General features: G+C 41.1%; 2 protein-coding genes across 2 annotated transcripts in view; both read left to right on the top strand.

Moving 5' to 3' along the window:
* LOC120945381 (arf-GAP with dual PH domain-containing protein 1-like) overlaps window positions 1-1,226 on the top strand; it is a 50,502-nt gene extending 49,276 nt beyond the window's left edge. The window contains exons 10-11 of the mRNA XM_040359508.1: window positions 23-254; window positions 985-1,226. Coding sequence (XP_040215442.1) covers window positions 23-254; window positions 985-1,013 — 261 coding nt within the window. The 3' untranslated portion in view covers window positions 1,014-1,226. The remainder of the gene's footprint in view (window positions 1-22; window positions 255-984) is intronic.
* Window positions 1,227-1,698: 472 nt separating this feature from the next.
* Window positions 1,699-3,851, top strand: LOC120945380 (urotensin-2 receptor-like). The gene has a single exon (XM_040359507.1). The coding sequence runs from the start codon at window positions 2,622-2,624 to the stop codon at window positions 3,588-3,590; it is 969 nt and encodes a 322-aa protein (XP_040215441.1). The 5' UTR covers window positions 1,699-2,621; the 3' UTR covers window positions 3,591-3,851.
* The last annotated feature ends 11,594 nt before the right edge of the window (window positions 3,852-15,445 follow it).

The raw sequence follows: 15,445 nt of genomic DNA, 5'->3' as shown, positions 1-15,445 counted from the left end.
GTTTGATATCTCTTTCACTTAGGATGCTTTTGCCAAAGGTGAAGTGTTTTTGGGAAGCAGTGAGAATGGATACCAAGTAAAGCCAGAAACAATTCCAGGTACACAAGGCAACTTGTGGAGTTATGGTATATCCATAAGTACCCCTGATCGTACTTACCTATTTACATGTGAGAGTGAGACAGACCGAGATAACTGGCTCAGTGCGTTCAAGAAAGTAACCAGTCTTCCTATGAATATTCGAGAATATTATGCAGGTAACATTTCTACTTTCTTTTTATTTTATTTTTAATTTTAAATTATTTGTGAAGATTATGTTTTTAAATGGTGTCTAGTTTAAAATAAAATATATATTAAGGGATAAAGAAAGACAAGGAAAGATAAAGGTAATATAATTGTAAAGTGAAATAAATATATAAAGAGCCCTACCCTGTGACAAAAAAACTTCCTTTTGCTAGACATGTGATATGTATAGAACAAAATAATTACTAGCAATCAACAGTGAATAAATAATACAGTTGTACAAGTACCTTTATGGGGACCTAAGAGAGGCAAAATGCAACCGTATAAAGCTTAAAGGGGTTGTAAAGGTTTGTTTTTAAGTTTCTAAATAGGTTCCTTAAAGCTAGTGCATTGTTGGTTCACTTACCTTTTCCTTTGATTTCCCTTCTAAATGTTTTTTTTCTTTGTCTGAATTTCTCACTTCCTGTTTCTCCTCAGTAACCTTGCCACCATCATCCGAGCCGTTCTGGCTGGGGGTTAGTCAGCCAGAACAGCTTACTGAAGGAAAAGGTAAGTGAACCAACAATATGCACTAGCTTAAAGGAACCTATTTAGAAAATTAAAAAAATTCAAAAAACCTTTACAACCCCTTTTAGGCTTTAAATATCCTACCTTTTTCCAAAATTGCTGTTTTTTTTTTACCACATTAGTGTAATTTCTTCATTGTTATAGATTGCTACTAACTCTGATTTTCTCTCTTTTTAGTCCAATCGAGGTTAAAGCATCATACATAGCATGTTCCTTATCAAAGTCCTCCAACTTTTCATTTTCTCGTGACAGCTATCAGGACATCTCATTACTGGACTTTAAAATACATTTCCTCCTTTTATAAAATTTTATGCACAAGCATATGTAATTATGACTATATTTGTATGGCAGTTTATCACCTAGATTCCAGAAATGGGACATATTTAACATTCAATTAAAGTTTAAAATGCAAAACAATATTAAGATTTGGATAGACCACTTTTTTTGTATTGTATTCTTATCTGTGATCCCATGAGGAAGATTTACTCTCTCTAAACTCCAGTGTCACTGGGAATAAAAGTACGGGTAACTCCAAAATTTTGAGTTGCCACCAAAACAGAAATAGTGGAAAAATCTTCCAGTTGGGACCCTTGTTCTCATGACAGCTGTCCAAGAGGGGATATCCTTCATATTGGATAGATACTCTCTTATTTCCTGTTGAGTCTACAGGACAGGAAGTGTGGGGAAATCTCCCTAATAAAACACAGATGGCAACAAAAATGTAATACATTTCTTAAGTTTTCCCTTCTCCTACTCAATCCAAAACATTTGCTTTAAAGTGGTTGTAAACCCTTTTTTATAACTTTATACTACAGGTAAGCATATATTAAGGCTTACCTGTAGCTACCCAGGATATCTCCTAAACCTGCAAGTTTAGGAGATATCCCCCTGTGTCTGCATGTGCCAAAGTCATCGGCACATGTACACTGGGGCAAACTGAAGCAATGGCACCTATGTGTTGTTGTTTCAGTCTTCATGCTGTTACCGGCAGCTCCCGCGCGCATGCGCAGGAGTGGTGTCATTGAGTGGGGGGGACGTGGACCCCTGCGGGGGCTTGATTGGAGTTAAGTAATACATAATGAGCTAGTATGCTATGCATACTAGCTCATTATGTCTTTGTCTTGCAGGGTGTTTTTTTTGTTGTTGTTTTTTTGATGAGGGTTTACTTCCTCTTTAAATATACTTTAAATATTTTAAGGAGAATGAAAAATTCTATGTTTTTATGTTTGAATTAAACACAATTTAAAGGTAGTAAACTGTAGAGTATAATCTTCTCTAACAGTCTTAAAAGCAAAAATATGTTATTGCTTTGTGCAATAGGTTCATATAGTCAGCAAGTGTAATGAGAGGAGTGTGGGGAGATGGTTAATAGACCACGAATTTAACAGGTTTGTCTCAGTCTGCACACTTCTTTGTGAATGGGATTTGTCGCTGTTTGTTCAGCATATCTGAAGCTGAGGTGAGGAATGAGCATGGACCAAGCAAATAGAATGCTGCAACACAGGCACAATATATCCAAATATTTCCAGTGCTAAAGCTTACCTGGATTAAGACTAGCGTTCTATCGTAATTATTTATCAAACTGAAGAAACGCTCACACTATCATTGAAAGGTAGACGTGGAATGTTTACTACACACAGGAACTTCTTCGGAGACCATGACTGAAGCCAGGCAACACAAGAGAGATGGGATTCTGATTGTAGATTGAGTTATTTTTTTTCATTGCCACCATGAATACATGAAGAATTTGTTATATTACTGATCATGACACACAATCCATCGTGCTTTTTGCGAAGTAGGTGGCAGTAAAGGAAATGGAAGGTCATTATGAGGAAAACATGTCCATGGAAACTCCAGGTATTTTTGATGGAGAGGTTCTGGTGACATCCAGCTTGAGCGCTGTACTTGCTATTATGTTTGTCTTAGGCTTGTCTGGAAACATTTATGTACTCGTGATAACTGTCTTGTCACCCAGGCCAGCTGGTTCCTTGTTTATCAATGTCATAAATCTTGCTTTGGCTGATCTACTTTACCTTTCAACGATTCCTTTTGTTCTAAGCACCTACCTGGCCCAAAACTGGTACTTTGGAGATATAGGATGCAGAGTTCTTTTAAGCATGGACTTATTCACCATGCATGCTAGCATCTACACCCTCACTGCAATGAGTCTACAGAGATATCAGGTAATTGTGCAACCTTTCAAGGCACATATTACCCAGTGTCACCGAAAGGTAACAAGTCTGGCAATCTGGCTTACATCATTTTTTCTCACTTTACCAATGATGTGTATGATACGGTTACAGGACAGTCATTATGAATCCGGCAAGAAGATTTGTTTTCCCACTTGGACACAAGATTCATTCAGAAATTACTTAACAGTCCTTTTCTGCACCAGCATACTAGGTCCTGGCTTCATCTTGGTATACATCTATAGTTGCCTAGCTAGGGCATATTGGATCTCTGGCCTAGAGGTCCACCAATCAAGGCGAAAACAAAAGCATTGTGTTGGGCTGCGTATATTTACAATTATCATTGTATATTGGGCTTGTTTTGTACCTTTCTGGGCATGGCAGCTAGCCAAATGTTATCAGAAGGAACTTTCAGCACTGGGTCATTCAGCTGAGATTTATCTAAACATTGGCGTTACCTGCTTAACATATGCTAACAGCTGTGTTAATCCTCTACTTTATACTATACTAACTCGTAACTACTGGGAATATTTAGCTGGCCGTAGCAGGAAATCCAACGGGAAAGGGATGCAGAAGAAACATCTGGAGATGTGATTGACAATGTTGGACTGTTACCGTCACAGATGAAGTTGAAGTATAAGGCATCAAGTATAAAACATCCTAACAGTAAAGCAAAGAGTAGTCTAAACTACTGAGTTTTATAATTGCTTAAAATCCTAAAATTTACTTTTTGTTGACAGATAAGAAATGTATATCCTGCTGACTTGGAAGAGATAGATATGAAGTGATGGAGCTACTAAGGCCCCGTACACACAAGAGGATCCATCCGCTGCAATTGATCCGCGGACCGGCACCAGCGGATAGATCCCCTGGTGTGTACAATCCAGCGGATCTGTTTCCGCGGATTTTTATCCCCTGGGATGGATTTCCAGCGGATAAAAATTTTAAGACATGCTTTAAAATCTATCCGCTTGAATCCATACCAACGGATTGATGCGCTGGTCTGTACAGACTCACCGGATCAATCCGTCCGAATGAATCCCCCGCATGCGTCGTAATGATTCGACACATGCGTGGAATTCCTTATATGACAGCATCGCGACACGTCATCGCGATGGGATTTCGGCGCGGATTTCGATCCGATGGTGAGTACACTCCATCGGATCAAAATCCTCTCGTGTGTACTAGGCCTAAGAGATTAAGGCCTCCTTCACATCCGCAAAATGACAAACACGGGTTAAGCTATAACATTAACCCATGTTCCAGAGACTTTTCACATGTGTTAGGTTGCAATAATAAATGTTACCCAATCACCACCTCTGGTAAACGTTTCAAAAAAACAAACTGAACATGTTTAAACCCATGTAAAAGAGGCTTTAAAGCAATATTAAACCCAAAAGTAAACATTTTATTATATCTAATTCCTCCAGTATTGTATTGTATTGTATTGTAACCATACTGTCTGCCCTCATGTTGTAAAGCGCTGCACAAACTGTTGGTGCTATATAAATCATGTATAATAATTATTAATATTGCAGTTCACCAATTCCTAGATGCCATGGCTGCATTTGTTTTCTTTTCTTTTTTATTCTTTTTTTTTTCCCACCTAGCCAGTAACTCTGTTGTTTTTCAACATAATAAGCTGTCCTGCAGATGTTTTAGTAAGGGGGTTGAGACAAACCATTTACCAGTAACAGGGGTGCTTACAATGTTCAGCTTTTATTACTTTATGTAAACCCTTTATCCCAAAAGGAACACAATTGTTGTAACTTCTGAAAAAAAATGTTAGCTAGACTTTGCTTTAATTTGTTTAGTGCATCTAAATCTGCTAGTACATACAAAGCTTCCCTACCCCCAGATAAATAATACTGCTTTTCAAAGGTGTCTCTGTCCTCTTTCTTTCAGGGAGTAGGCACCCTAACACAGGAGATATTACTGGTTTGATCACCAGGTGAAAACAGAGGGTTAAAACCTTAAAAAAAGACAAAAAAAATCTAAGGATTAGGAAGCTGCAATATAAAATACATTTTGGGTTTTAGGTTTAATATTGCTTTAAAGTCTTTGCAGTTTATAGTGGAATTAAACCTCTTTTTTTTTTTTTTTTTTTTACAGTTGAACCTACAGGTCAGCCTATAATATAGCTTGTAAATAATGGTAACAAAGATGAATCCGCCCTTTCTGTGTTCCCACCACTGTGCTTATGAACAAATAGTGATAATCAAATTGGCAAAAAAGTGAAGCAGCTACTTTTAAAAAATCAAACTGTGAAAAACATAGTCTAAAACTCCAAAATTAGTGTAATAAAATATAAGCAGCGCTGTAAACAATATAAGATGAAATATCAGTTTTCACAGGTATTCAAAAATAATGCTAATGTCCATAAACATCACCATGTGACAAAAGTGAATATGTGCACAAATTCCAAAAATATATATAAATGTGTTAAAATATTAATTAAATATAAGTCCATATATCACATCAAGTAGGTTTGTGAAAAAATAATGATAATAGCTTCCAATCTTCCACCACACCCGGTGTCAGTGAATCCTCTCCCGTTAGATGCAAAACTCACCAATAGGGATGAGCCGAACACCCCCCCTGTTCGGTTCGCACCAGAACCTTCGAACGGACTGAACGTTCGCGCAAACATTTAGAACCCCATTGAAATGGCAGTGTTTCCCAACTCCAGTCCTCAAGGCACACCAAAAGGTCATGTTTTCAGGCTTTCCATTATTTTGCACAGGTGATTTGATCAGTTTCACTGCCTTAGTAATTACCACAGCTGTTTCATCTGAGGGAAATCCTGAAAACATGACCTGTTGGTGTGCCCCGAGGACTGGAGTTGAAAAACACTGGTCTATGGGACTCAAACGTTCAAATTCAAAAGTGCTCATTTTAAAGCCAAATATGCAAGTTATTGTCCTAAAACGGGTTTGAGAACCCGGGTCTTGCCCCAGGGAACATGTATCAATGTAAAAAAAGTTTTAAAAACTGTAGTTTTTTCTGGAGCAGTGATTTTAATGATGCTTGAAGTGAAATAAATAAATAATTAAAAATTCTTTTAAATATTGTACCTGCTGGGTGTCTATAGTATGCCTGTGAAGTGGCACATGTTTAGAACTGTCCCTGCGCAAAATGAGATTACTATAAGAAAAAAGTAATTTAAAACTGCTTGCGGCTTTAATGTAATGTCTGGTCCCTGCAATATGGATGAAAATCATTGAGAAAAATAGCATGGGTTTCCCCCCTCCCCCCAGGTTATTACAAGCCCCTATATACTTTGAACAGCATTATACAGGCGGTGCAAACAAGAAAGGGACTGTAGGTTTGTTGTTAAGTAGAATCTGTTTGTAATTGTGAACTGGTACTTTTTTAAAGTGTAGCTCCAGCCATAAAATCTATTTTTAAGCTTTTCTGAAAACATAGAGAAGGGTTATCACCCCTGTAACATTTGTTTTGCTGTCTGTGTGCATCTGTTCAGAAGATTTTAATTCACTTTCTGTCCCAATGACAAATGATTTTTTGAAAATGTGGGTTTTTTAGTGAAACAAGGATTGGTGATAAAGCATCAGTGGACTGGAGACACCTCTTACAGAAGAGAATTTCCCTTCCTAGGGGTAGATTTCCTCTCACTTCCTGTTGTCTCCTTCCGTTTGCAAGTAGGAGTCATTTGTAAGTTGGATGTTTGAAAGTAGGGGCCTGCCGTCTATACGCTTGCTGGTCAAGCTGGTCAAGCATGTGGTGCCCAAGCGGGTGATGTTTTGGCCACGCGAGAAGCGCTTGAGACATATGTTGCAAATAGCAGTGGTGCAATCTGATGCACTCGTCTCAAAAAAGGCCCACACCAAAGAACTTTTGGAATAACGCTGAGAAACAGCAGCGCCCTGCACATGCGTAGCTCTGCATTGTGATGCAGTCGGTGTGCTGTCCTTAAGCTGGCCCCTGGAGGACATACTGCCTCATTGGAGATGTGCCTCCTCCTCCTCCTCTCTCCTATCAGGCATCCACGTAGAGTCAGTGACCTCATCATCCCCTTCCTCCTCATCACTGTAGAAAACCTGGCAGTATGCTGCAGCTGGGGGAACATGACTGCCAGATTGCTCTCCTTCTTGGGCACCCCCTCTCTCTGGGCTCATGTTACTGCTTTCCTCTAGCTGTGTACCATCATCGGCGCCTTCAAAACGCTGCGCATCCTCCTGCAGCATGTACCCAACACTGTGGTCAAACAGTTCGGGGGACTCCTCAGGAGGACATGGTGGGGCTAGGGAAGGAGTGACTGATGTCAATGAGCAGAGGGAAGAGGCTGCGTTGGCAGCTGCTTTGCAGACAAAGTACCCTGAGCCTGGGTGAGAGAGGATGAGGATGGCTTGGTCATCCACTCTACCAAGTCTTCAGCATGTTGCGGCTCAACACGTCCAGCTGCCGAGCGTGTGCCACGGCCACGTGCTGATTAGGATGCACCGTGTCCATGACCAGCACTGTTGCCTCTAGACGCAGAGCCTGCTCGCCCTCTTTTATCGGCTCGTGACTCTCTGCTTCTCCTTGTTGTCCTTTCAGACATACTAATGGCCTGCAGAGGACTCAGACAGTACACCACGTGAAAGTACTTGCAGCAATATCCCCAGCCTGTAGTATTAATATGAGCAGATCCCTGCCTCTAGGAGTAAATATGGGAAACACCAGCTTTACATTAGGTGCACAATCTGCAGAGGACACAGACAGTACACACTACGTAGCTTTAGGTGCACACTGCAGAGGACACGGACAGTACACCACGTGAGAATACTGCAGCTAGCACAATCACCTGCCTGCCTGTCAGTAAATTAGGAAGAGCGTATCTAGCTAAACTATTAAGTGTATAAATATATATACAACACCTGGGATGCATATATATCCTCTACACACTGTAACTCTGACTAGCCTGCCTGCCTGCTCTATCTACCTGCAAGAAATGACACTCTCTCTCGGTCTTCTCGTAACCACCGCAACACACTACACAAGGCCGACCTGCAGGCGGCCTTTTATAGTGTAGGGCGTGTACTAAACCCCCTAAGCCATAATTGGCCAAAGCCACCCTGGCTTTGGCCAATTATGGCTCTTCGTTTTTTGCAAGCTGTGATTGGCCAAGCATGCGAGTCATAGTGCATGCTTTGCCAATCATCAGCCAGCAATGCACTGCGATGCCTCATTGAATTATGGGCCGTGACACGCCATTCAAATTTGGCGCGAACGGCCCGCAACGTTCGTATTTCGAGGAACTGTCTAACATACGATGTTCGAGTCAAACGTGAGTTCGACTCGAACACGAAGCTCATCCCTACTCAAATTGCCTTACACTCTCGTGTAAATGGTAGGTATAGCAGATAATCCCAGTTCCAACCAATTCGCTGCCAGAAAGCTCCGCATGTAAATAAAATAAGTGCTCAGAATAGCGTGATACCATAAAATCAGTTTAATAACACACTTAAATCTTCAAATATAGCACTCACACGAATCTCAAAAAATAGAGAAACACACTGCACAGCAAACACTCGTTCAGAGATGAACTGAAAACCGAGTATATTGGTCACAACAGACCCAAGGTGTCAACTGATCGCTCACCACCTCCCTGCTGTTCCTTCCTGGATCTCCACTTCCTTGATCGGCCTTGATACGTCACACGTTCACTTCAGATGGTTGCCGCACAGCCACGCCCCAACATGTTTCGTCATAAAAGACTTTGTCATGGGATTAATTGACTATATATAGCTTACCTGTAGGTACTGTGAATATCTCCTAAACTTGCACTGTTCAGGAGATATTCACACTGCATGCAGCCGGTGAGGTCACGGCGCATGCGCTCTGTAGGGACAGCATGCCCGTGCCTTCCCTTCAGAACTCTGTGGCTTATGCATGCACAGTAGTGACGTAAACCGCAGCAAATCAGACAGCCGGAATTTTCAAATCCGGATGGAAGACCAGGTGAAGATAGAAGCGACCATCAGTGGTGACAGCGTGCCGCTGGAAGGCTTTGTTCTAAGGTATTTCATAATGTACTAGTATGCTATGCAATTGTCTTACAGGGTTTAAAAAATAAAATAAAATGCAGTTTACTACCGTTTTAATGCGCTTTAATCCAAATCAGACTCAAACCTAGTAAGTAAAATGTGATCTAAAGCGTAGAAGAAAAAAAATTACTTGCAGTATTATTTTTTACTACAATATTAAAACAATTAAAAAATGTAAAATGATTAGCTTTACAATCTGTGTTAGGTTTACCAACTATTAAATAGTATGAGGGCTTGCCTAAGCGTTCTATTCAATGTATATATTGTTGTGCACTCATGGAGGGTAGACCATTTCAGAGAAGACTTCTTTGACTTGATGTAAACAAATGTACGGTACACTTTATTGAAAACCTCAGTACAAGATAGCATTTAATTGGTTTCTATAAGTATTGCACTTTACTCATTTTACCTAATAAGCCTGTAAGTGTTTGGGATAGAAAAGATTGAGTTTAATAAGAATTTCACAGATTCTTCTCAAATGCCAAAAGTAAGTCTAGGATAGTTTCTGCTTGCGCAAGCTAACATAGGGAGGAAGACAGTGTATTTGACAGTGCAGTGTAAGCTGACAAGACGTAGGAAGATTTCAGGAGAACACAAACATCCATGAAAGTCATTCTGCAGTAACACAAGGTATCTAAACTAGCCATTATACACAGAATCATCATATACATTAAAACCATGTTAACAGAAGGATACCATAAGCCTATAAAAGAAGTTTAATACTTACAAAACACATTTTTAAATAAACAAAGACAGCTCTGTAACTAAGACTAGATTCACATAGTTAGGATGAAAAAAAGACACAAGTCCATCAAGTTCAAACATAACACGCCTGTGCATGTGCTTTTTATGGGCCTTCGGTGTGTTTTTTGCAGCGCATTTTTCATGTGTTTTCAAGCTCGCTCGCGTTTAATGCATTTTAATGCTTCATGTATTTTTTTTGTAGGTGGAAGACACTGGCTGTTAAACACAAAACCCTACCAAAAAATTCATGTACATTTTTCATGCATTTCCATTGAAGTCTATGGACCGAAAAATGTATCTTCCTGCATGAAAAAAAGTCCATGCACCTCTTCCAAAAATACAGTGCAGGAAACTGCATAGTTTAGAACGGGACCCATATGGAACCATCAATTAAATCAATTGTCGTGCTTTACTGTGCTTCTGAAAATGCACAAACAAAATGCACAGGAGTGATTCTAGCCTAAAGAACAACTCCTACATCCTCTATGTTGATGGTATTAGTAAGAGACTTCTCATGAGAGAAGTCTGGGTACTCATTGATGACCTCCATCTGAAAATCCTAGAAGCCCAGCCTTTTTGAGTTGCTGACCTGAAAATAAGCATACAGCAAGATGACTTGGAGAAAGGGCAGAACTTATCTTTTTATATTTATTCTGGGTCAGTCACTCACAATGAATGGACACTAAAGGGGCAGCATGGCAGTTAAGAAATTAAAGGGGTTGTAAAGGTAATTTTTTCCCCCTAAATAGCTTCCTTTCCCTTAGTGCAGTCCTCCTTCACCTCATCCTTTGATTTTGCTTTTAAGTGTCCTTATTTCTTCTGAGAAATCCTCACTTCCTGTTCTTCTGTCTGTAACTAAACACAGTAATGCGACACTTTCTCCCTGGTGTGGAAAAAGCCTCTTGAGGGGGGAGCGGGTGAGTAGGAGTGTCAGGACACTCTCTACTTTGCAGATAGAGAAAGGAGCTGTGTGTTAAAGAGCGTCCTGACACTCCTGCTCGCCCCCCTCCCCCGTCAAGAGGCTTTCTCCACACCAGGGAGAAAGCCTTGCATTACGGTGTGTAGTTACAGATAGAAGAACAGGAAGTGAGGATTTCTCAGAAGAAAAGGACATTTAAAAGCAAAATGGAAGGATGAGGTAAGTGAAGGAGGACTGCACTAAGGTAAAGGAAGCTATTAAGCTTTACAACCCCTTTAACATATAGAGAATGAGATCAGCAAGTATGTATTTCATATGGAACCCTAGCAAAACCTTTTTATTGCTTTGGGTCTTCATTGCGAGGTGCTCATTTCCTTCTGCTCAGCCTTTTTTCCAAACTCCTGAAATGTTTTTTTATTGAAAAAATTTAGAAAATATACTGACAGTGCACATTTTTACTGACAACTTCAAATATCACATGAATTAATTTCACACTGATCAGGTGTGACTCAGGAAAGAGCAACACTTGTTGAATCTCGGGCACAAAAAATCATTAAGATGGAGCACATCCTAGGCCAAAATGTTTGACTCTGGAGAGGCTGCCTCTAATGGAGATATGAAAAGATTTTAGCGTGCCTGCATTTTATATGGAAGAGACAAACGCATACACAGAAGAGGACTGCTTAGACTCAGAAAATACAGGTTTACTGTAGCGGCACCAAGCTCAGTTTTGGGGAGAACAAGAGGGTGGGGTTTTACATACAGAAATGACTGAAACACAAATTCGATGTATGACATAGATATGACTCTTATGCCACGTACACATGAGCTGTTTTCCCTTTGAAAAAAAAAAAATCCAGACGGAATTCCTCTCAAGCGTGCCTTGCATACACATGGTCAAACAAAAAACTGGTGAACTTTTGACTGCCAAGAACGCAGTGACGTAAAAGACTACGACGCATGCGTGTTTTTTTTCCATCGGAAAAGCATACAGACGAACGGTTTTCCCGCTAGAATTTTTTCCTAATGGGAAAAAAAGATATCCTGCAGGAAAAAGTCAGATAAAGCATACACACGGTCGGGATTCCCAACGAAAAGCTCTCATCGCAGTTTTTCAGACGGGAGTCAGCCTGGGGGAAAGTGTAGTAGGGTCCATGGCAGCAGGAATAAAGTTCAAGATTTCAGCCAAGAAAATTGGATGTACAAGCTTAGATGTTACCTTGGAATGTAGAACCTCAAAGGCCAAATGGAGTGCAGAGCTTCAGGAGTTTATTAAAGCAGTTGTATTGCCTGCTTGTTGATCTTTACCTATAGGTAAGCCTATAATAAGGCTTACCTGTAGGTAAAAAGAATATCCCCTATACCTTGCAGATATTGACCCTGCATTCGACCACTGACATCAGCGGCGCATATGCTCTGCTGGAACAAAGGCCAATCACAGCGCCGGAGCCAGCAATCCCAGAATAAACCAGAGATACATCAGCGGTGACCGGGCGCGCTGCAGGAATTTTGTTCTAAGGTAAGTATTTCATGATGTGTTAGTATGCAATGCATACTAACACATTATGCTATTGTCTTGCTATTGTCATAAGTCTTGATAGGAATCTTAAAAATTTAGCCTTAGACCTCATGCCCACTGACGTTTTTACAGCCACTTTTATGAGCGTTTTTTGCAGCTTAAAAACGCCTCTCCATGTTAGCCTATGGCCTCATGCCCACCATGACGTTTTTGAGCTGTAAATGGCATAGCTGTTTTTTAAGCTGCAAAAAAAAAAAAAAAAACAGGACCAGTGCATTCTGAAGCTCCAGCGTTAGAGCTGCAAAGACATCAGATGCCGGCAAAAGGTGTTAAACGCGATTTAACAAGGCTTAGCGCTGTGTTAAGCCTCGCCCGGCGTTTCTTTCTCTATTCAAAATCAATGGTTCCTTTTGGGAGACCATTGATTTGAATAGAGGTCCCACCAGAAGTTGGATCAAGAGGATCTGACTTGCGGTGTGACTTATGTGCTGAGAATCTTGAAGGGGAACCCCGCAAAAATTGGCGTGAGGTTCCCCCCCAAGACGATAATGGACCCTTCGGTCTGGTGCTTTGGGGTGGGGGGCGAAGTGCCCCACCCAAAGCACCAACCCCCCCATATTGAGGGTATGTGGCTTGGTATGGTCCAGGAGGGGGGGCACTCGCTCGCCCCCCTTTCCTGACCTGCCGGCTGCGTGCTCAGATAGGGGTCTGGTATGGATCTTGGGGAAACCTCCACGCAATTTTTTTTTTGTGTGGGGTTCCCCTTAAGATCCATGCCAGACCAAAGGATCTGTTATCGTTTTGGGGGGAAGCTCACGCAAAATATTTTTTTTTTTTTGCGTTCTCCTTCAAGATTTGTCAAAAAAACAAAGGAAAATTAGAAGTGGACAGGTGAATGGATAAAGATAGAAAGCCTTCTGCATACAGCAGCCCGACTAATACTTATCTGAGCCCCATCTCAATCCAGCGATGTCCACAAGTACTTCGGCTGTCCGGGACTCTCCCTCCTGATTGGCTGAGACACAGCAGCTGCCCCATTGGCTCCTGCTGCTGTCACTTAAAGTGAGTTAGCCAATCAGGAGAGAAAGGGACAGGGCGGGTCTAAACCATGACACCGTGTCTGAATGGACACATGAAGTTGCGGTTGGTCTCGGGTCCCCTCATAGCAATCTGCTTGCTGTGGGGGCACTCAACAGGAGCATCAAAGAGGAACCCAAGAAGAGGAGGATCGGGGCTGCTCTGTGCAAAACCACTACACAGAGCTGGTAAGTATAACATGTTTGTTATTTTTATAGAATAAAAACACAAGACTTTACAATCACTTGAAATTATAATGCAACAAGGGCCTGCATTCTGGCCAAGTGAAAAATTATTGATTGAACTAAACACAGTTTTTTCAACCTGTGTGTAGCGGTACCCTTGTAAGGGTTGCTGAGTGTTGTGGTTCGTCCGTCACCCTGCCCAGCCAGGCACACAGTTCTCAATCACCCTCAGGCAGAAAACCAGTCCTTAAACTTTGTATTTTTATTGAGGGAATTTAACTTGGATGGATCCAAGTTGGGGATTGGTCAGGGCTCATTAGAACATCCTAAACAGCACCACCTCTCTTCCTTCCTTTCCAGAAAACACCAGAACATTTTGGAAATAAGTGGGAGGTGTTGGTGATGCTGCCTGTGAGTCACCAGCTCTGCTCTGAGTTACTCCCAACCCAGATCAAAACACACCCAGGCTTGGCTGCCAGTCAAGCCTGGAAATTTACCTACTCTCAAAAAAACTAACCATTCCACTTCTAGCACACTGTTACATATGTAACAGTAATTCTTCCCTAAGACATTTTGTAGGCAAATTTAAAAAGGCACAGTTATATATTAACTTTAGTTGATTAGGCACTGGCAAAGAGAAAAAAAAGGAAGGAAACTGCAGAGAAATTTACTATCAAAACACCTTCCACTACCAGCTAGCCTGAATTTTGTAGCATGAAATAGGGAGGTAATAAAAAACATAGAGAAGGGACCCATGTCTTATACTGTACTCCAAGAAATAGATGTTATCAGTAAAAATAAAAAATCCTATTTTCTTAGTTGTATAGTACAGGGCACAAGATTCAGCAACAAACACCTTATGGCCCAAAGTGGCATCGGGGCCTGAACATTCACCTGGTAGAACTTGACAATTGTTAACAGAAGCCCAGGTAGCAAATCTTAGGAACAGCAAATTGAGAGTTCTACTAACCAAAACTTACTCCAGATACCCAAGGCCAGATACAAGTCCAAAGGAGAACGGAGATTTGCAGTCCAAGGACCTAGACTGTGGAACGTTTTACCAACCAGCATCCGAACGGAAGTGAATCACCTGGCCTTCAGAAAAAAACTCAAACCCCATCTATTCTGAAGGCAAAACATAGTAGGAAATGGATACCAAGCGCCCTGAGTCGATTCAGTTTGCATGTGTTGCGCTATACAAGTTTTTCACTCACTCAAGGCCTAAAAACCTTATTTTGTTAGGAAAAGGGTAAGCTTCACTCAGTAGAGAGAAGAGGTCCATCTCCTAGCAAAGAATTGAGGCTAACGGGGAGTGGAAGGGGTCATATAAGGGGTATGCCTACAGCTTTTTCTTTTTGCCAGTGAAGGTGGCTATACTTAACATATAATGGTTAAAGATCCTATTCCCTGTACTGTATAACTAGGAAGTACATTTACATACAAGTACATATACAGGGAGTGCAGAATTATTAGGCAAATGAGTATTTTGACCACATCATCCTCTTTATGCATGTGGTCTTACTCCAAGCTGTATAGGCTCGAAAGCCTACTACCAATTAAGCATATTAGGTGATGTGCATCTCTGTAATGAGAAGGGGTGTGGTCTAATGACATCAACACCCTATATCAGGTGTGCATAATTATTAGGCAACTTCCTTTCCTTTGGCAAAATGGGTCAAAAGAAGGACTTGACAGGCTCAGAAAAGTCAAAAATAGTGAGATATCTTGCAGAGGGATGCAGCACTCTTAAAATTGCAAAGCTTCTGAAGCGTGATCATCGAACAATCAATCGTTTCATTCAAAATAGTCAACAGGGTCGCAAGAAGCGTGTGGAAAAACCAAGGCGCAAAATAACTGCCCATGAACTGAGAAAAGTCAAGCGTGCTGCCGCCAAGATGCCACTTGCCACCAGTTTGGCCATATTTCAGAGCTGCAACATCACTGGAGTGCCCAAAAGC

The sequence above is a fragment of the Rana temporaria genome, chromosome 7, assembly GCF_905171775.1.
Source record: "Rana temporaria chromosome 7, aRanTem1.1, whole genome shotgun sequence".
Lineage (NCBI taxonomy): Eukaryota > Metazoa > Chordata > Amphibia > Anura > Ranidae > Rana > Rana temporaria.
Note: the sequence above shows the minus strand (reverse complement) of the source record. Positions and strands in the feature narration are given on the sequence as shown.

Excerpts from the sequence above, each read along its gene's own strand:
- LOC120945380 (XM_040359507.1), top strand. The coding sequence starts at position 2,622 with ATGGAAGGTCATTATGAGGAAAACATGTCCATGGAAACTCCAGGTATT.